Raw genomic sequence first — 21,891 nt, forward strand, 5'->3', positions numbered from 1 at the left:
AGCAGTGCAGGAGCAGTAGCCCCTTCTATGACAGACTTCAGAAACCAGGCAGTATCACTTCTGCCACATTCTGTTCTTTTTTTTTTTTTTTTTTTTTTTGAGATCAAGTCTCACTGTGTTGTCTGGGCTGGAGTGCAGTAGTGAAATCTCGGCTCACTGAAGCCTGGGTTCAAGCGATTCTCCTGCCTCAGCCTCCCAAGTAGCTGGGATCGCAGGCACACACCACCATGCCCAGCCAATTTTTGTATTTTTAGTAGAGACGGGGTTTCACCATGTCGGCCAGGCTGGTCTCAAACTCCTGATCTCAGGTAATTCACCCACCTTGGCCTCCCAAAGTGCTGGGATTACAGGTGTGAGCCACCACACCTGGCCTCTACTTCTTAAAGGGAGGAATGTCAAATAATTTGTAGACATATTCTAAAACCACCACAGTGGTGGATTCTGTTATCTAGTCTAGAATGATATGAGTACCATGGACCCCCACGGCTGGTCTACAGAGCAAGTCATCCATACATTCTTGATTTAGAGTCAGAGAACCAACAGACATTTTAGAGATGACTCAGGTAAGTGCTTCCCAACATTTTTTTGATGCTCAAACCCCATTCACAATAATGTGCTCTCTTGTCCCCTGCTTAGAGGTTTAGAACTTTCATCATTTTTGGCCCAGGTATCTCGAACCTGTAATCCCAGCATTTTGGGAGGTTCGAGGTGGGAGGATCACTTGAAGCCAGGAGTTTAAATCCAGCTTGGGCAGCAAAGGGAGACTCTGTCTCTCCAAAAAAGTCAAATAATACAATAAATGAATTTTTCATCATTTTTGCATGGTTTATAATAAAGAAGTAACTTTTAAAAAACATTTGTTCAGAAAACATTCATTGGGATTTGACTGTCTTCTGTGCACTGTGCTAGATGCCAGGGAGATAGGAGGACACATGGTTCCCACCACAATGGGCTTGCTGTCTAGCAGTAGAGCCAGACAATTTAACAAAGGATGACAATAAAGTGTCTTCAGTGCTCTGATCGGAGAAGTACCAGCTCACAAAATACTTTCCCTGGTTCTGATCTCTCTGCTCAGATTGAAACCGCATTTCTAGGCCAGGTGCCGTGGCTCATGCCTTTGGCTCACACCTGCAATCCCAGCCACTTTGGAAAGCCTAGGCGGGTGGATCACCTTGCAGTCAGGAATTCGAGACTGGCATGGCAGAACCCCATCTCTACTAAAGAAAACAAAAATTGGACGGGCGCAGTGGCTCATGCCCGTAATCCCAGCACTTTGAGAGGCGAGGCAGGTGGACCACTTAAGGTGAGGAGTTTGAGAACAGCTTGGCCAACATGGTGAAACCTCGTCTTTACTAAAAATACAAAAATTAGCCGGGTGTGGTGGTGTGTGCTTGTAATACCAGCTACTTGGGAGGCTGAGGCGGGAGAATCGCTTGAACCCGGGAGGCAGAGGAGGCAGTGAGCCAAGATCGCACCACTGCACTCCAGCCTGGGTGAATACAAAAATTAGTCAGGCATGGTGGCAGGCGCCTGTAGTCCCAGCTATGTGGGAGGCTGAAACACGAGCGAGAATCACTTGAAGCCAGGCAGAGGTTGCAGTGCGCCACTGCACTCCAGCCTGTGTGACAGAGCAAGATTCTATCTCAAAAAAAAAAAAAAAAAAAGAAAGAAATAAAGAAAGGAAAAGAAAAGAAAAGAAAAGAAAAGAAAAGAAGAAACAAAAAAGAAACAACATTTCCAGCACTTTAATGCTGTCAGTTGGATGTCATACAGGGCCCTCACACTCAACTTGTTTAAAAGGCCAATTCACTTCCCTCTCCTAGGTTCTGTTCCTCCCCCATGTTCCCTTCATTTAGTAGTATCCTATCCACCTAGTCAAACCTACAAGAATTCTAGCCCTGTCCCATTCTCTTAACCACTACATTGACCTGTTCCCAAGATGTCACTTCTGTCCTAGAACTGTCTTAGGGAAGTTATTTTAAGAAAAAAAAAATTTTTTTTAACAACATATTAATTCAAGGTAATTTTAAAATATTTAAATTTAATTGATTATTTTAAAAGCCATATTACTCATTTAATAAATGATGCATGCTGATTTTAAGGTAATTAGGGGCCATGCACGGTGGTTCATGCCTGTAATCCCAGCACTTTGGGAGGCCAAAGCGGGCAGATTGCTTGAGCCCAGGAGTTCAAGACCAGCTTAGGCTCACGTAGTGAGACACCGTCTCTATAAAAAATTCAAAAGCTAGCTGGGTGTGGGGGGGTGCATGCCTGTGGTTCCAGCTACTAGGGAGGCTGAGGTGGGAGGATCACCTAAGCCTGGGAGGTTGAGGCTGCAGTGAACCAAGATCGTGCCACTGCACTCCAGCCTGGGCAACAAAGCAAGACCCTGTCTCAAAAAAGAAAGGAGGAGAAAAAGAGAAAAAGAAAGGCATCATTTGTTAACAAACAAAACTACATATAAATGTGGTTTGAGGACCATGAAATATAATAGTGTGGGCTGGGTGCAATGGCTCTCGCCTGTAATCCCAGCACTTTGGGAGGCCAAGGTGGGCGGATCACGAGGTCAGGAGTTCGAGACCAGCCTGGCCAATATAGTGAAACCCTGTCTCTACTAAAAATACAAAAATAAGCCAGGCGTGATGGCACACACCTGTAGTCCCCAGCTACTCAGGAGGCTGAGGCAGGAGAACCACTTGAACCCGGGAGGCAGAGGTTGTGGTGAGCTGAGATCATTCCATTGCACTCCAGCCTGGGCAACAGAGTGAAACTCCATCTCAAAAAAAAAAAAAAAAGAAAAAGAAAAAGAAAAAGTAAAAGAAATTAATAATAGTGTGTTACAGGACCAAAAACAGACAAAAATTGCTTTTATAATATGGTTGCATTTTGTGTTAAATATTTCAAATTTCCTGAGTTTTATTTCTGAGATGTGAAATAAAAGATTTTAGGATTTATTGGGAAGTATTCCCCACAAAAAAATATACTGTGGATATGGATGATTTGTCTTTCCAGTAAACAACAAGCCAAATTAGATTCAGTTGTCATTAAATTTTTTTTTTTAAACAGTGTTTTTAGGCCACGTACAGTGGCACACTCCTATAATCCTAGCACTTTGGGAGGCTGAGGCAGGCAGACTGCTACTGAGCTCCGGAGTTTGGGACCAGCCTGGGCAATGTGACAAAACTCCACCTCTACAAAAAAAAATATCAAAATTAGCCAGGCGTGGTGGCACATACCACTGCTTGGGGGCTGCTGAGGTGGGAGGATCACTAGAGTCTGGGAGGTTGAGGCTGCAGTGAGCTGTGATCATGCCATCACACTCCAGTCTGGGAAACAGAGCAAGACCCTGTCTCAAACAAACTAATGGGAAAAAAAATTGGTTTTTGACCTGTCAGTGATTGAGTTTTGTTTTGTTTTGTTTTGCTTGTTTGTTTGTTTTTTCTGAGACAGGGTCTCATTCTGTTACCCAGGCTGGAGTGCAGTAGTGAAATCTTGACTCATTGCAACCTCTGCCTCCCAGGCTCAAGAGATCCTCCTACCTCAGCCTCCCAAGTAGCTGGGACTACAGGCACACGCCACCACACCCAGCTAATTTTTTTGTATTTTTGTAGAGATGGGGTTTCACCATTTTGCCCAAGCTGGTCTTGAACTCCTGAGTTCAAGCGATCTGCCTGCCTTGGCCTCCCAAAGGGCTGGGATTACAGGCGTGAGCCACCACACCCAGCCTGTCATATATTTTTTATGGTCCCACGTGGCTATAAACTAAACAGTGTATAAATAACCAAGTATGAAAATAAGTTAAAGCCGTTTAATGATAAAAACCATGACAGTGGGTGGGGCACGGTGTCTCACTCCTGTAATCCCAGCACTTTGGGAGGCCAAGGCGGGTGGATCACCTGAGGTCAGGAGTTCGAGACCAGCCTGGCCAACATAGTGAAACCCTGTCTCTACTAAAAATAAAAAATTAGCTGGGAGTAGTGGCACGCACCTGTAGTCCCAGTTACTTGGGAAGCTGAGGCAGGAGAATCTCTTGAACCTGGGAGGCAGAGGATGCAGTGAGCTGAGATCGTGCCACCGCATTCCAGCCTGGGCGACAGAGTAAGACTCCGTCTCAAAAAAAAACAAAAACAAAAACAAACCATGACAGTGAACCATGTTTATCTGAGCATGTTCTTCCACCCTCCACTAACTGCCACCCTGTAACACCCCATATACCCTTGGAAGCTTTCCATGTTACCAGTTGAAAGAGGAAAATAATAGAATATTTTATTACTGAGTTGGTTTTTTTTTTTGTTTTTTTGTTTTTTTGTTTTTTTTTGAGACAGTTTCGCACTTGTTGCCCAGGCTGGAGTGCAATGGTGCCATCTCGGCTTACTGCAGCCTCCACCTCCTGGATTCAAGCAATTCTCCTGTCTCAGCCTCCCGAGTAGCTGGGATTACAGGTGTGTGCCACCACGCCTGGCTAATTTTTGTATTTTTAGTAGAAATGGGATTTCATCATATTGGGCAGGCTGGTCTCCAACTCCTGACCTCAGGTGATCCACCCACCTCGGCCTCCCAAAGTGTTGGGATTACAGGCATGAGCCACCGTGCCCAGCCTGATTGATTTTTAAAAAGAAATTAAAACAGGTGCTATATCCACTTTTAATGTTGTGAACTCTGGAACTGGTTAGAAATGTGCATCATACCCCAACCCTTTTGTCTCAGTGATGAAACTTAGGCCCAGAGAGAGGATGGAATTTGCCCAAGGTCATGCAGCAAGTCTGCAACCAAGGCAGGACAAGAACCATGGTTCTGACTCCTTCTGCTGGGCTTGGCTGGCCTGAACCTGTAACTCCATCCCTCCTCCTCTCACATTTACTCCCCACCCAGAGTCCGTGTACTGAGATATGAATATAGATAAATTAATTGGATTTTTGTGTGTGGCTGGTGGAATTAGTCTCTCTATATGGCAACACCTTGTTCATTCATTCATTCAGTAGACAGTTAAATCAACTGCTTTCTAGATAACCTATGAGGCCAGTCCATCCAGCCCTGGTCTCCCTGTTTGGCTTCATGTCCTGCCCCTGCTGTCCTGCCCAGTCCACACCTCCTGCACTCTGCTTACAGTGTCTTTCCTACAAGATTTCTCTGCTTCCCCCAGGTCTGGCCTGAGTGCCCCTCCTCCTTGTACCCCATCACAGACTGTATCACATTTGTCCATCTCCCTCAGTAGCCTAAGCACCATTCAGGCAAGATTCCTCTTGCTCACCAGTCTGCTCCCAGTGCCCAGAGCAGGGCCTAACCCATAACAGGTGCCCCTTGAATCAATGACTGGATATGCCATTTCCAGGCAGGAAGAGCACGCTTCCCTATGCTCTCACAGCCCAGGGCCTCTGCAGAGGGAGTTTCTTCCACCACCCTGTCAGTTCTAGCCTTTTCAATTGTCCAGACCCATGTCAAACATCCGCAACAATCAATAGTTCTGTGAAGCATTCTTTCTCAACCTCCATGTCCCCACACTCCACACATGGTAAATCCCTCCTCCTTTTGTTCCATCCTCCCTGCCACCCCATGCCATTTAGGACACTACTGTCCTTGTGGGCAGTGACTTGTATTTTTTATCTGAGTTCCCTGGCACCTACACAGTGAGAGATACTGGTTTAGCTGCCTAGCATTCAGCAGTGAACCTAGCAAAAAAAAAAAAAATCCCTGTCCTCATGAAGCACACATTGTGATTGTGGGGAGTGGGGAAACAGATTGAAAATAAGTAAAATGTAGAACATGTTAGTAAGTTACAAGTGTTGGCTGTGTGCAGTGGCTCATACCTGTAATCCCAGAACTTTGGGAGGTCGAGGTGGGTGGATCACCTGAGGTCAGGAGTTTGAGACCAGCCTGGCCAACATGGTGAAACCCTGTCTCTACTAAAAATACAAAACATTAGTCGGGCGTGGTGGCAGGCACCTGTAATCACAGCTACTCGGGAGGCTGAGGCAGGAGACTCGCTTGAACCTGGGAGGTGAAGGTTGCAGTCAGCTGAGATCGCACCACTGCACTCCAGCCTGGGTGACAGAATGAGACTCCATCAAAAAAAAAGAAAGGAAGGAAGGAAGGGAGGGAGGGAGGGAGGGACAAGTGTTGGCCAGGCGTGGTGATTCACGCTTGTAATCCCAGCACTTTGGGAGTCCAAGGCAGGTGGATCACTTGAGATCAGGAGTTCGAGACCAGCCTGACCAAATGATGAAACCCCGTCTCTGTTAAAAATACAAAAAAGTAGCTGGGTGTGGTGGCGCAGGCCTGTAGTCCTAGCTACTTGAGAGGCTGAGGCCCAAGAATCGCTTGAACCCAGGGGGCAGAGGTTGCAGTGAGCCACTGCCCTCCAGCCTGGGGGACAGAGTAAGGCTCTGTCTCAAAAAAAAAAAAAAAAGAAAAGAAAAGAAAAAGAAAACAAAACAAAAAAGAAAGTGACAGTTAAAGACAAGAATAGACAGCAGGGAAAGGGGATAGGAAGAGTGCTGGTGGAGTTGTGAGAAAGCGTTTAGGGTATCCAGTATGAGGGAACAGACCTTTAGACTTGCACTGGCCGGACAAAGGTCTTCAGGCTGGAGGGGAGGAGACTGCCTGCGATCAAGTTACAGCAAGGAGGATGGTGTGGCTGGAGAGGTGGTGAGCAGAAGGGGTGGTGTCAAAGGGGAAGTCAGAGAGTAAAACAAGCCTACAGATCAGATAGGCCTTGTGGGTCACAATAAGGACTTTGGCGTTTGCTCTGACATAGGAGCCGCTGGTGGGTTTCTAGCAGAGAAGTGGCATGATCTCATTTTAACAGGATCACTCTGGCTGCTCTATTGAGAAAAACACTCAAGGAAGACAAGGACAGAAAGAGATCAGTGAGGAGTTTACTGCGACAATCCAGGTGAGAGGTGACAGGTCTTGGACTAAGGCCACAGTGAGTAAGTGGAGGGTGAAGGATCTGAACAGGAAGAGTAAGAGATGACTCTACATTTTTAAAAACAGAGATGGGGGTCTCGCTATGCTGGCCAGGTTGGTCTTGAACCCCTCGCCTCAAGCGATCCTCCCACCTCGGCCTCCCAAAGTGCTGGGATTGCAGGCGTAAGCCACCACACCCGGCCTCTACATTTTTGACCTGGGCAACAGGAAAAGATGGAGCTGCTAGGAACTGAGATGAGGAAGACTGTGGGAGGAGAAAGATGGATAGAAAAGATCAGGATAATTTTGTCTACCAGACAGCTAAAGGAACTGGGGCATAGATGACTGGATACACAAGTCCCGGGTTCAGGAAAGATGGTCTAGGCTGAAAGTATACATTTGGACATCATTAGCATAAAGATGCTCTTTAAAGCCTTGAGGACCAGATGAGATCACCAAGGGAAGCAAGTGTTTCAAGGAAGAGTGAGTGATCCACTAAGTCAAATGCTGCTGATAGGGCAAGTGAAGATGGGGCGTCGCAATGAATGAATAAACGCCAGGCCTGTTAGATATGCAAAGCACCAGAGATTATTGAGGGTTAACTGACAACAGATAGGTGTAGAGACAAGATGGCTCTAAGTCACAGGAACACTTGGAAGGGAAGAACTATGGCATCTTGGAGTTGGAAAGGACCTTAACTAGGTCATGGAAATCTGTACTCTTCCCCACCCTAGCCTGACAATTGAACCCTTGGCTGTAGAACAAGAAATATTTGCGGGATACTGAGGCAAGCAGTTTGGCTAGGTAGGTTAGAGAAACTACCTTTGAAGAATGAGAGAAAGGGTAGTTCAGTAAATACTGGACAGCAGATGCAGGGTGAGGGAGTGGAGATGACCTTCTGAAGTCAGAAAACCAAGGTTCAGGTCCTGCAACTGCTGCTCCCTAGACTCCTGTCCTTGGGCAAGTCACTTCACAGCCTCCAGCCTCAGTTTCCCCATGCGGCGACTTCTGAATATGGTAGTGCTTGAAGGTAGCGTAAAAGTGTCCTGCCTGTGTTGGTTACTGCCAGAGCAAGGGAAGGAGGCCAAGAGAAGCCCTTGGTTTGGGATGGCAGTGGAAATGGGGATGAGGAGGAACTATCATGATCTCCGCGGGTCGGCTTGCGCTGCGTGTGCAGAAGCGAACCAGCATTCAGGCCAGGACCTGTGCTGGAATGGACTGGGCTCGGGTGGCAAGGGGGCCATTCGGACAAAGACCGTGGCCCTGAATCTGCCTCCCCTGAGCCTGGAACGGAGATGGAGGAGACCCCGAGGCAGCAACAGGGAGAAAAAATAGAGACGCCGAGGCAGAGAGACAAGGAGACTCAGAGACAGGGAGACTAAGAGACAGACCCAGCAACAGGCGGCCTCACGGGGATCCGAGGCGACCCGGAGAGGGCGAGGCACCGGGACACAGACCCGGGCCCAGCAGAGCCCCCGCGCGGCGCAGGGCCGTGGCGCCCGGGCGCAGGGTCCCCGGCCGGGCCAGGGCGGCCGCACTCGCCAGGCGCCCCCGCCCGGGCCGCTTGCCCAAGATGGCGATGGAGGGGCGGGCGAGGCGGCAACTGGCCTGCTCGGCCCCAGCTCGGGCCCGGAGCTGAGCCCGCGCCCGCCCGCGGCGCCGCGCCTCCCGGGCCACTGACGCCGGCGCCACTCCCGCGGCGGCGGCCGAGGCGCAGGGAGGCGGCGGCGGCGGCGGCCCAGAGCCAGCCAGCGCGGGGGACGCCGGCCGCGGCCGCGGGCTCCTCGCGCTGACCTTCTGCCAGCTGGCCGCGCGCGGTAAGGGCGGGCGCCCGGAGAGACGGGAGCGGCTGCGGCGTGAGGGTGCGCCCGCGCCCTGGGCTGCATCGGGCTGCGGGGCTGGCGCGAGCCTGGGTCCCGAGCAAGTGCGGGGACTGCGCGTCCCGGTGCCCGCGGTGCCTGCGCGGGGATCTGCGAGCTGCGGCCGGGGTCGTTTGCGGCGCGTGCTTGTCCGCACTGAGTGTGTGTCTTTGGTTCGCAGAGTCTGGAGTCGTGTGTGTGTGTGTGTGTGTGTGTGTGTGTGTTGGGAGTGCTCCCGCCGTGTCCGCAGTGCGTGCCACGGTCGCGGCGTGGCATCGGCGGGGCGGGTAGCTGCGGTGTCGGTGGCTTTCGCGGGGCGGGCTCTGCCTTGCCTGCGCGTGTCTTGGGTTGAGAGTGTGTGTGAAAGAGGAGGGGACTGGGGTTGTGTCTGCATCTCCATTTGGGTCGGGTGCGTGTGCAATCGTGTTTATGGGGCTGAGCTAATATTTGGCCTTGGCATTTGGGAAGTGTCCTTGCCCGTAGTGGGGGACAGAGCGATGGATGCCGATTGACTGGGGTGGGGGGGTGATAAAACAACACTCAACTTTGCCCAGTGGGTGTGGTTCCTGGGGTCGGTTAAGGAGGGGGTAGGGGGAGGTGTTGCTCCCCAAAACCTGTGGCCCGCAGTGGACTGGGGGAGGGGGCAGGAAACCATTTCCTTTCGTGGACATGTCCAGCGCTCGTTCTCAGGATGGGACGCGTGTCACCCCGGCCCCACCCTCCAGGGGCCGACCCGGGAAGCGCGGACGAGGTCAGCAGGGCCTCATCCAGTCCGCAGCCCAGTGCGGAGTGGGTACGGGGTAAGTCAGAGTTGTCCAAGCTGGAGAAAGGGCTGGGGAGGGGAGAGCGGAGTCCCCAAGGGTGTGTATCTAGGGTTCCCGCTTCCACCCACAGCTCTGTTGCTTCCTGTCCGGTGTGCGTTTGGGGGTGGCCCATGGAGAGTGTAGGTGGCAGGGCTGGGAGGGGGATGGGCTGGCCGCTTTGTTCGCCTAGTTCTCGCCTTCCCCGCGGAGGGGGGAGCTGAGGATGTGTCCGGGGAGAGTCGGGGAGGGACTTGGAGGTGGGGGTGGGGAGGGGGATTTCTCTCCAGCTGCTGCGGCTTTCCAGAGAGACTCAGCCAGGCCACGTGGGAGGGAGGCGGGGGAAGGAGACTTCGCCTGGCCAGCCCCAGGCCCATCTCCAGGAAAACCAAACAGCGGGTGGGAAAGTGCCGGGAACTGCTCGGACCCCTTCTGTCCCTACAAAGACACGCCCCTTTCCAGTCCCAACCGCGGATTAAGCTGGAGGCCGCTGCGAGGCTGGGTTTCGGCTGCTGGGCCAGGGGAGCCGGGGGCCTTGGCTTGTCAGGTGAAAGGGGCGGAGAAGTGTCAGAGAGGCGTCTGTCCTCCCGGAGCTCAGGGGATTAAGGAATAGTTCCCCTGCCCCACCTTCCGCTATTCCGAGGGCTCGTGGAACGAGCTCAGGGTCACACAGCAAAGCCGCATCACGGCTGGGAACCGCACCGGCGCATTATCCAATGCCTTTAGGACCTCCTGCGAGGGACCCAGCTTCCCTGGCCTCTCCCTGCTCCCGAGTGCACAAAGTAGGCGAGGGACCGAGTTGCGACGTCTCTTGTTTGCAGTGTGAGCGGCTACAACAGCTTGCCCTGGTCCTCCAAATCTCAGCAGGCCTGGGGACACTCCAGTCGAGTTATGACTAGCCACCCTGATCTGTACCGAGGTCATTCATTCATTCAACAAATATTTATGGAGCACCTTTTGTAAGCTAGCTTGTGCCTAGTGCCTAGAATATAGTAAATAAGGAGGCAGACCTCGTCCCTGGTGCAAAGCTTTCAGTCCGGTGGAGGGGGAAACTGACAAGTCCCCTGCAGTGCCGGGGAAGAGGCAAGGAGGAGGGGCTCTTACACAGGTCTGGGAAGGTCAGCAAAGGCTTCCTGAAGAAAGTGATGAATAGTAGAGCCCAACATGGAGTTAGCCCCGTAGGAGAATGATGATGGGGACAGTTTTCCAGAGAACAGCATGTGCAAACGTTCAGAGGTGATTTAGTTTAGATCATTGGATTAAACTAAATCTAGCTAGCTGGAGTTTAGGGACAAGGGGTGGGTGTGGGGCAGGTGGGGGAAGCATGGAAGGAGATCAGGGAATATCAAGACAGGAGGCTGAAGAGGGGAGCTAGATCCAGCTCACAAAGGGCTTTCCAGGGCCCACCAAGGTTTCTGGCCTGAGAGTGCCCGTGAGCCCTTGACAGGATTTAAGATCAGCTTTGCATCATCTCATTGCAGCCAGTGTGGGGATGGATTGGGTGGGGCTGGAGGCAGGAAGCTCCAGCTCCTCAGCTCCTCGGAGGCTGTTGTGGCAATCCAGAAGAGAGGATGGTGGCAACTAGCATAGTGGCTGTTGGGGTTGAGCTGCAGTGGCTGCATTCCAGAGGTTTTCAGGAAATAGAATCAGTAGAACTTGAGGATAGATTGAATTTGTAGAGGGTGAGAGAGAGGAAAGTAAGAAATAGGCCAGGCGCGGTGGCTCATGCCTGTAATCCCAGCACTTTGGGAGACTGAGGCAGGCGGATCACATGAAGTCAGAAGTTCAACACCAGCCTGGCCAACATGGTGAAACCTCATATCTACTAAAAATACAAAAATTAACCAGGTGTGGTGTGCATGCCTGTAATCTCAGCTACTTGGGAGTCTGAGACATGAGAATCGTTTGAACCTGGGAGGTGGAGGTTGCAGTGAGCTGAGGTCGTGCCACTGCACTCCAGCCTGGGCGACAAAGTGAGACTCTGTCTCAAAAAACAAAACAAAACAAAAACATGAGGCAGAATGAAGGACTGATATTGGGGTTAGGATGATGCCTGTGCCTGCCCATCTCCTCCCAATACTGTTCTTGTGTCAGGGACTGGGACCCGTGTGTGAGCGAGTGGCAAGAAGCCGAGCTCTGTTCTTATCACATGCACAAAGGTGGTGCTCTCGCCTCTCCCTTCTTCTCAAGTCAGAATTCGGAGGGTGGGGAACCTAGAGGTCAGTCATAGGAGGCCTCTAAGAACTTAAGAGCTTTCTCCTCACCTGGGAACTCTCCACCTCCTCTATCCCTTTCTCAGCCCAGAGGCTCAGAGGCCAATCTCAGTTATTTGGGGTGGGTCTCTCTCCCCATCTTGGAGGTTAGGAACCAGGTCAAACAGTGGGAGTTTCTTTTAATAATGAATCTTATCCAGAAGGTATCTCAGCCTCCATTGATCCTCTATGTGCTTTCATTACTCAATTAAACACACGTTTACATGTAAATTAGCATTTCTTTTCTCCCGAAGTTATCTCTTTCAAGTTAAGCAATTTCACAATTAGCGCATCATTGAATGTCAGCACTGAAAGGAACTTAGAAATAATTTCAGTCCAGGTGCCATGCGTGGCTCATACCTGTAATCCCAGCACTTTGTGTGGCTGAGGCAGGAGGATCGCTTGAGCTGAGTTTGAGACCAGTCTGGGAGACATATTAAAACCTCATTTCTACGGGGAAAAAAAAAAAAAAAAGTGTGGCAGGCATGGTGGTGTGCACTGTTATCCTTGCTGCTCAGGAGGCCGTAAGTGGGAGGGCTGCTTGAGCCCAGGAGTTCAAGACTGTGGTAAGCTGTGATAGCTCGCACCACTGTACCACTGTTCTCCTCCCTGTGCAACAGAGTGAGACTCTGTCTCAAAAGAAAAAAGAGAAAGAAAAGAAGAAATAATTTTAGCATGAGCCTGTTTTACAGATGAGAAAACTGAGTGACTTCCCAAAGTTACATGATTAGGGACTGAAATGGAACCACCCTTTCTAGGGATACCCAAGTCCACTCTGCACTCCTCTGTACCATATGAGACATTATCAGCTTTAGGCTCTCCCCTCAAGTAGGTCTATCTGGGCTCTGGAATCCACCCTCCTCCACTTACCCCCTACCCACCTCTTTTTTCTCTCCCATGGTACAGCAACCAGACTTGATACAGAATTCCAGATGCAGAACAGATGTCTACCAGGCAGGCTTGGGGGCAGGGGGAGGAGTATGCACGGCTCTGAGGGAGAGGACCCCAGCCTGGTCAGAGGTGGATGACAGGAGCTAGGGGGCCAAGGAAGGAAAACCAGAGAGTATGTTTTGGGGCCCGACATGCAGAGAAATCAAACCCTGTTACCTGTGCCAACTGGGCTGCCAGCTACTACTGCCTCACTGCTGAGGCTGAGGAGGTATCCTCTGGATTTGGGGGCCCGTGGGGTCCTTGGGATCAGGGAAGCAAGGACCAGTAAGCTGTCCTTCAGGTGCAGACCCAAGGCTCCTGGATGGTTCTATAAGGGGCTCATTACCTTGTTAGATTGTTTCCAGGACAGAGTTCTGGCCAGTGAGCAGAACATACCGGGAGAGACAGGTGGGCACAAGGGAAATATATTTTTTAACCATATGAGCCATACAGCAAGAGAACAGGCAAGGTAGTGATCTCCCCAGCCTGGTCATGTTTAAATACAGGGTTTCTTTCAGTGTGGACTTGCTGTTCTGTCTCTGCTTTTCAAGCGTATCGTGTCGACTGGTGCCACACAGTGTGCTAGGCAGTTTCCACATGTCTTCCTGACATCTTCTCCCGCCCTGAAGGGAGTTACTATTGTTTTTACAGATAAGGAAACTGATGCTTAGAAAAGCACAGGGGGCTCTGTGTCTTATCTTTTCGAGGATGTTTTCATGGATTCACTCATCCATTCAAGAAATGTTTATTGAGCACCTGCTGTGTGTCAGGCACTGTTCCGGGTACTGAGGATTTAGAAAGCTGACTAAGACATAACCCCAAGACTTTGATGCCTAGTTGAGGAGAAAGGCAAGTCAAAAACCTAGAGTGAAGGCTGGGCGTGATGGCTCACACCTGTAATCTCAGCACTTTGGGAGGCCAAGGTGGGTGGATCACTTGAGGTTAGGAGTTCGAGACCAGCCTGGCCAACATGGTGAAATCCCTTCCTACCAAAAAATACAAAAACTAGGCGGGCGTGGTGGCACACACCTGTAGTCCCAGCTACTTAAGAGGCTGAAGCAGGAGAATCACTTGAACCTGGGTGGCAGAGGTAGCAGTGAGCTGAGATCACGCCACTGCACTCCAACCTGGGTGACAGAGTGAGACTCCCTCTCCCCCACCAAAAAAATATCTGGAGTGACAACTGCGATGATGGGGGTGCCAGCGTTCTACGGGGCAGAAAAAGGAGAGGTGTCTGAAGCAACCAGAGACGTCACAGCTGTTCTAGGGAGTGAGCGCAGCACCAGCAATGCATGGAACAAGATGTGTTTTCAGAGAACTGGCCATGGTTCGCTGTGTGTGGAGAGGCAAAGGGTCTCAGGGGAGCGGGAGGTAGGCAGGTCAAGCTGAGCCTGGCTTTGCTGTCGATAGGCTGAGGCTAAGCCTCTCCCCTCAGGATTGCAGATGAAGGGAGAGCTGAGGCCTTCCTTGTGTCCCAGGCAACTGTCCCAACTCTCCTTCCAGCTGTTGGGGGGAGGGGCTCAGCATGTGGTAAGGGAGGTGGCCAAGGTGGGGGGCGGGAAGGGAGGTTTCTGGAAGGAACCGACTTGTGTTCCCTGGGAAAGGAGAATGGTGATGGTGTCGTGGGGAATTTCTCCTGGGCTGAAAACAAGTAGTAAATCTGTTGGGCCCTGAAATTCAGAAGTGAGGAGGCACTGATGTGATGTTTGTGGCAAGTTCCTGGCTTAATGAAGGAGCCATCTTGGCCTCGTTGTTCCCCTCCCCCAGCTACACGCCCCTTCCCTAAGAATTCACTGAAAAATGGAACTCACGCCAGGCCTCCACTAATCCCACGAAACAGCATTGAGCTGGCCCTAGAGCTCAGCAGCGAATCTCCTTTCTGTCTGGGTTCTAATTGGCCTCATAAAATCCAATTTATCCTGTAAGTGGGTAAAATAATCTGTCAGAAAAAGGAGATTGAGAGGTGGCCCTAGGGTTCCCAAATGCAGCAGCTCTGTGTCTCTGGCAGAGTCTCACTGAGGAGATTGAGGAGAAGGGATTATGGGAGGGGCGGCCCCCTCAAGACAGCCGGCGGGCAGCAAGTGTCCACTGGGCACCTGCAATGTGTCCACCCCCGCCCTGAGAGGGAGGGCTAAAAATGTTGGGGGTCAGCCATGACAATGGGTTGGGGTGGCAAGAAAGTGCTGGCCATGAAGCTCCTGGACAAATAGGGTCTCCTCCCCAGAGCATCTTTTGTGAAAAGATTTGGTGGTATGGGAACCACACTTACATTAAAACAAATATTGCTGTGTTATGCAGCAGAGTGCAAAATGTGCTAGAGGTTTAAAAGGCAAAACATTTTAAGCAGGCAGTGAGCCTTTTAAATATGTGTTCCTCTGCTGTTGGGAGAATTTGGATGAAAATGTTTGAGAAGTTTGGAGACTCCTCATTTTAAGATTGGGGAAACTGAGGCCGAAAGGACAAAAGTAGCTCACACCAGGTCATGCAACGAATGACTGGACCTAGAACCCAGGACTCTGAGGCCAGGCTTGTCCCACCACACCCCCTTGTCTGTCTAGGCAAGAGTAAGGGACCTCCAAGTGGCTTCAGTTTGAGACTTAGGAAAAATTTTACCTGGGAAGGCAGGAGCAGCCTCATAGAAGGGCTGGCACCTGAGTCCCTAAGGATACGCTTCCTGGGCACAGAAATCAGGTTGGGCACAGAGACAGAGAGAACGCTCTTACTCAGGAGCAGTTGTCTCCTCAATGCTGGGTTCATCACCAAAAAGTCAAAGAGGGCAGTTTTCCCAGACTGTCTCCCGAGAGATGAGACCCCTCCCCAAGCCTCAGTTTCCCCATCTGTGGAATGAGGCTTCTCAGGCTTTGCAGATGTTTCCACTAAAATGGGCTGTCTTGGGCTGCTGGCACAGCACTGCTGCTCTCTGAGGAGGACCCCCTCTTCTCTCTGTGTCTACGTCCCTGTTGCTTTCCCTGTTCCTGCCTTGCTGAGTTCCTCAGAGGTGGGGAAGCCAGACATCTGCTGATCCATGAATATTCAGGAAGGGAATCGGAGCCTCCTCTGGGCTCCCCAGCCAGCCGCCAGCCCCTCTGGCGGCCGTCCTGCTTGCCAGAGCCCAGGCTGCTGACATACCCAGCAGCTGCTCGGGCCCCAACTGTTCACATTGTTTGTTCAGCGCAGCAGGGGATTTTCCAAGCCCGGGACATGCTTTAGGGGGCAGGGAGGCTGCCGGAGGGCTCAGGGATTCGTGTCCTGTGGGAGTTTTCTCCCCTGAAATCCAAACCTACTGCTTAGTGGCTGGAATGGGTATTTGGAAGCCGCTGGGCTGAGAGCCAGGCTTGCCTTCCCCCTACCCTGTACTTGAATCATGGCATCTAGGGTCTTAGAGATAGAAGGGACTGGATGATAAGAACAGCAAATAGCACTTGTACAGCCCTTTACAGTTACAAAGTGCCTGTAAAGAATAAGCTCCCCACCGGGCATGGTGGCTCATGCCTGTAATTCCAGCACTTTGGGAGGCCAAGGCGGGCAGATCACTTGAGGTCAGCAGTTCGAGACCAGCCTGGCCAACATGGTGAAAACCTGTCACTACTAAGAATATAAACATTAGTCAGGTGTGGTGGTGCATGCCTGTAATCCCAGCTACATAGGAGGCTGAGGCAGGAGAATCACTTGAACTCGGGAGGTGGAGGTTGCAGTGAGCTCAGATCGTGCCACTGTACTCCAGCCTGGGCAACAGAGCACAACTGTCGAAAGAACAAACAAACAAAGAATAAGCTCCCATTCCTTGAGTGATATCTATTAGGCTCTGAGTTGTAGCCCTGACATACATTGTCTTGTTTAATTCCTTCACGCTTAGTGGTGTCATCTTCATTTTATGCATGTGGAAACTGAGTCCCAGAAACGTTAAGTGGCTTGTCACAGAGCTGGTAGGTGGAGCAGCAAGGTTGAAACCTTGATCTTCTTCCCCAAGGTCAAAAGCTGTTTCCACCACAGCATGTGGCCCATAGTAGCGTGAATGCCACATTGGTTTCCCCAATTAGAATGGAAACTTGGTGAGGGCAGGGGCCGCTTCTCCCTCCTGAACCCACGAGTACTACTGAGGCCAGTTGTGTAGCCAGAGGTGTCCAGCAGAACCCATCTGATGAATTAAGAAAGGCAGCGGCCCAGGTCAGGTCCTGTCTCTCCGTCCGCCCTTCACACTGCAATCCCGGAGCCCTGGCTTCTGCCCTGGTCTCTTTATTTCACGCAGCCATCACTGCTCTTCTCCCCTCACTCTTGTTCGTCTTTGGAGGTGGTGGGAAGGGAGTCTGGAGACTCACAGGGGTTCTAAATGTTGGCCTGTGTGTCCAGGTGTTGGTGAGTGTGGCAGAGACTGAGGTGCACGTGTTCAGGAGTGCAGAGCTATGTTTACCAATTCGTGTGTGGTCTCAATGGTGTTTTATGTTTGTTCAGAAATAGGTGTGTCCATGTCAGCGAATAATCATAGAATCATAGAATCTCAGAGGTCACCTGCTACATTCCAGTGAGCTGGGGTCCAGAAGGGGAAAAGACTGGGCCAAAACCACATGGCTAGACTGTGATGGAGCTGGACCTAGAACCCAGGGTCTCCTGGTTCCCTCACCATTGTTTTGTGCATGTCCCCATGTGGCTCTGTCAGTCCAGACTTGCCTTGTAATGAGTATGGGCCATTGTCCCAACCTCTGTCCCTGGTTCCTCTCAGACATGCCATTCTGCCTTGAAGTAAGGAGTCAGACCAGAGCCTAAGAAGGGATCTTGGGCCACTGAGCTTTTATAAGACAAGGAGGCAGCAGGTCAAACTGTTGGGAGACACAACAGGGAGAACCAACCATTTCTCTATGAATAATGGTGGCTGGGTCCTGCTGAATATTGGTTCCAATAATAAACATTGGCCTTTGTGTGTTTTTGCCTTGACCCTGGGATGGCATTCCCTTCCTCTACTGTTTCCCTGCTCTCCCCTTTGTGGCAAGGGCAGTGTTGGGGTCTGTAGGCTCTTCTGGGGCCTTGGGAGAAAAAAGAACCCTGGATTGAGTCAGGAGACCTGAATCCTGGCTCTGGCCTCCTGCATGGCCTTGGGTAAATTAGCTGCAGGGAGTGTTGAGCTTCTCCAGTCACCAGGACAGACCAGGCTGCAGGCTGCCAGGGCCTGGAATGAGCCATGGGAGCCTCCTCTCATGCTGGCTCTGAATCCGGCTTGAGTCTACCTGGGGCACTTAATTCCCAGCAGGATCTGCTCACTTAGTTCATTGTCGGGGAAGGGGAAATGTCTGACTTCCCTTCATCCAGGTCGCTCCCCCAACCAGCTGGGACTTATTTTTGTTTTGTTCATTCAAAATATATAGCATACACACACACACACACACACACACACACACTTTCTCACACTTACATTTTAAATGTTTCTTGGATACAGTATTTTTCTAGCCTCTGTGTGTGTGTGTATAAAGAGAGACAGAGTGAGAGAGAGATCTACATATGCATATGTATATATTTTAGACAGGATCTCGCTCTGTTACCCAGGCTAGAGTGCAGTGGCACAATCACAGCTCACTTCAGCCTCGACCTTCTGGGCTCAAGGGATCCTCCCACCATGCCTGGCTAATAAAAAAAAATTTTTTTGTAATGATGAAGTCTCCCTATGTTACCCAGACTGGTTTCAAACTCCTGGGTTTAAGCAATCCTCCTGCCTCGGCCCTCAACCTCACAAAGTGTTGGGGTTACAGGAGTGAGCCACCATGCCTGGCCTCTAGTGGCATATTTTTGATTGGATAATAATGACCAATATCATCTGTTAGGTTCCAGGGTAGGGAATGACATTACTGAGCCCCCATTCTGTGTCAGGCACTGTGCTTTTTTTTTTTTTTCTTTTTTTGAGACAGAATCTCATTCTGTCACCCAAGCTGGAGTGCAATGGCACGATCTTGGCTCACTGCAACCTCCACCTCCTGGGTTCAAGCGATTCTCCTGCCTCAGCCTCCTGAGTAGCTGAAAATATAGGTGCGCGCCACCACGCCTGGCTGGTTTTTGTATTTTTAGTAGAGATGGGGTTTCACCATGTTGGTCAGGCTGGTCTCGAACTCCTGACATCGTGATCCACCTGCCTCGGCCTCCCAAAGTGCTGGGATTACAGGCGTGAGCCACCGCGCCCATCCACTATATTCTTTTCTCACACATCATCTCGTTTAATGCTTACAACAGCCCTATGAGAAAGGAATTGCTATGCTTTTTTTTTTTTTTTAGGCAGAGTCTCATTCTGCCACCCAGGCTGGAGTGCAGTGGCGTGATCGTGGCTCACTGTAGCCTTGAACTTCCAGGCTCAGGCGATCCTCCTTGCTTCAGCCTCCTGAGTAGCTGGGACCACAGGCGCATGCCTCCACGTACAGCTAACTTTTTACATTATCTGTACAGATGGGGTCTCTCTGTGTTACCCAGGCTGGTATGCTTTTTCAATTGAGACACAATTTACATACTACAAAATTCACCCTTTATAGTGTTCGACTCAGTGGTTTTTGGTATATTCATATTCACAACGTTGTGCAACCACAGCCACTATCTAATTCTAGAACATTTTCATCACCCCCAAAAGAAACCCTGTACTCATTAGCAGTGACTCCCTGTCCTTCCTCCCCCCAGTCGCTGATAATCATTAATCCACTTTCTGTCTTTATGGATTTGCCTTCTCTGGGCATTTCATAGAAATGAGATCATGCAAAATGTGGCATCTTATGACTGGCTTCCTTCACTTAGCGTCAAGTTTTCATGCTACCTTGTAGCATGCATCAGTCCTTCATTCCTTTTGATGGCTGAGTAATCCAGTTATCCATTTATCAGGTGATGGGCTTTTGGGTTGTTTCCACTCTTACTATTATGAATAATGCTGCTATGAGGAAACAGCAGCGGGGAAGACAGGCACAGAGGAGGACAGCAGTTTGTCCAAAGTCACAGTTAGTAAGGGGAGAACAGGGATCCAGATGCAGGTCTTTCTCCTTGATTTGCCCCCCTGCTCGGGTGACTCAGGAGCAGAGGCTGTGGGAGGTGGGGGGACACACACTGATGGCCCCATGCTCCTCCTCTATGCAGGGGGGCTGCTGTTGCCCCAGGAGACGACTGTGGAGCTGCGCTGTGGAGTGGGGCCGCTACAAGTGATCCTGGGCCCAGAGCAGGCTGCAGTGCTGAACTGTAGCCTGGGGGCTGCTGCCACTGGACCCCCCACCAGGGTGACCTGGAGCAAGGATGGGGACACCCTGCTGGAGCACGACCACCTACACCTGCTGCCCAATGGTTCCCTGTGGCTGTCCCAGCCACTAGCACCCAATGGCAGTGACGAGGCAGTCCCTGAGGCTGTGGGGGTCATTGAAGGCAGCTATTCGTGCCTGGCCCATGGCCCCCTCGGAGTGCTGGCCAGCCAGGCTGCTGTCGTCAAGCTTGCCAGTAAGTGCTTGCATCGGGGGGCTGAGGCTGAAACCTAGACTTGGGGTGTGTGAAGTGGGATCTGCAGTTAGTTACTTGCACAAATGCCTCTCTCTTGAGCCCACTCCCCCTTTCCCTGCCTCCCATCCTGCTCCATAGGTCTCTTCCTGGTATTGTCTGTCCTCATTCTTGGGTATTCCATAATCTTCCCACTTCTTCTCCACTCCCCTGTTCCTTCTGCCTTTCTTTCCCTTTGAGTCCTAGAGTCTGGGCTTGTGCTTTCCTCCAGGGAGCCTGCCAGAGTGCCCCCTTTGTGTCAGAGGCACAAAGCTGCCTCCTAAGGGAACTCCTGCCTGCACGGCAGGTGGAACATGTGGAGTCAAACCCCACGCTCCAGCCTTACCCCTTAGGGGCCTCTCAGGAGGCACAGATCACCATGAAATAACTTTCAGGCCAGAAGAAATGTGCATCTTACTGTATAGTTTGACCATCACGATGATGTTGGGCAGGGGGGCTTTGGAATTCATTCTGCTGGCAGCATCTGACCACTAATCACCACTTCTTGTTGTGTCTCCCTCGGTCTGAATTGGCTCTGCTTGTGTTTCTATGACTCTGTTTCTGTGTCTCCACGCGGACGTGTTTCACTGCTTGTGCTTGCTGTGGCCTCTCTCTCCTACTCCTCTCCCGTCCCTGCCTGTGCCTCATTGTCCCCAGCACTCGCAGACTTCTCTCTGCACCCGGAGTCTCAGACGGTGGAGGAGAACGGGACAGCTCGCTTTGAGTGCCACATTGAAGGGCTGCCAGCTCCCATCATTTCTTGGGAGAAGGACCAGGTGACATTGCCTGAGGAGCCTCGGTGAGTGCCCTGTAGGGGAGCGGGTCCTGGTAGGCGGGGTAGAGAGGGTTCTGGGGTGCGCTCAGAACTGAGATTCTTAGAGTCAAGGTAGCTACATTTACCTAAGCTGACTTGAGTGTCAAGCACCGCCTGACTCCTGGCTCATGTCTGGTCCCAAAGAGAAGTTGGACAAGAAGTTTTTGCTCCCTGGGAGGAAAGCCACCCACTGAGCTGTGGAGCCTGGGTGGGTGTCGTAGTAGAGTCCTTCCCAGCACATCTAGTCCAACCACTTGCTTTACTGTGGAGACTGAGGGCCAGAGAGGAGCTGTGGTTTATCCCAAGCCATGCCGTGAGCCATTGGCAGAATGCTGGTTGTCTGTTGAGGGCTCCCGGAGGCTGCTGGGAAGGTTTTCTCTTTTCAGGGTTCCTCCGGAGTTTCCACTCTAGATGCATCACTTCTCTCTCAGTTCCAGCCAGTGGGGCGCAGCCCTCTGAGAAGTGAATTGTAGAGGTCTTTCCTCTTTCCCTCTCCTCTTTCTCTGTAAAGGCAGTGGATGGGTAGAGCAATCCCAGGGAAGAGTTTCCAGGGCGGAAGGGAAGCAGAGGCTAGGCCCTGGACTTGGTCCCTCTTGTGGCTTCCTGGGTAGGTCCAGATGTGTATACAGTGTGACCAGAAACCACAAGGCTCATTTGCATCTGTGGTCTCTGAGTTGGTCTCATGACTCAGTCATCACCCGCTAAATTCTTACGTATCTTTGGAAATGTGGCTCCAAGGCCTTTCCCAGCCACCCTGCAGTCCTCCCCCTATATCTCCGTAGCTGTAGTTACCAGCTAGATCCTTCTCCCGTCCTGGTGGAAGTGGGGTTCCTCAGGCTGTGAAA

At 51.2% G+C, this 21,891-nt stretch overlaps 1 protein-coding gene across 1 annotated transcript in view; it reads left to right on the forward strand.

Annotated features, from left to right (window-relative positions):
* Positions 1-8,025: 8,025 nt before the first annotated feature.
* IGDCC4 (immunoglobulin superfamily DCC subclass member 4) overlaps positions 8,026-21,891 on the forward strand; it is a 43,170-nt gene continuing 29,304 nt past the window's right edge. The window contains exons 1-4 of the mRNA XM_031668984.1: positions 8,026-8,218; positions 8,655-8,723; positions 19,846-20,196; positions 20,890-21,031. Coding sequence (XP_031524844.1) covers positions 8,026-8,218; positions 8,655-8,723; positions 19,846-20,196; positions 20,890-21,031 — 755 coding nt within the window. The remainder of the gene's footprint in view (positions 8,219-8,654; positions 8,724-19,845; positions 20,197-20,889; positions 21,032-21,891) is intronic.

The sequence above is a fragment of the Papio anubis genome, chromosome 7, assembly GCF_008728515.1.
Source record: "Papio anubis isolate 15944 chromosome 7, Panubis1.0, whole genome shotgun sequence".
Taxonomy (NCBI): Eukaryota; Metazoa; Chordata; class Mammalia; order Primates; family Cercopithecidae; genus Papio; species Papio anubis.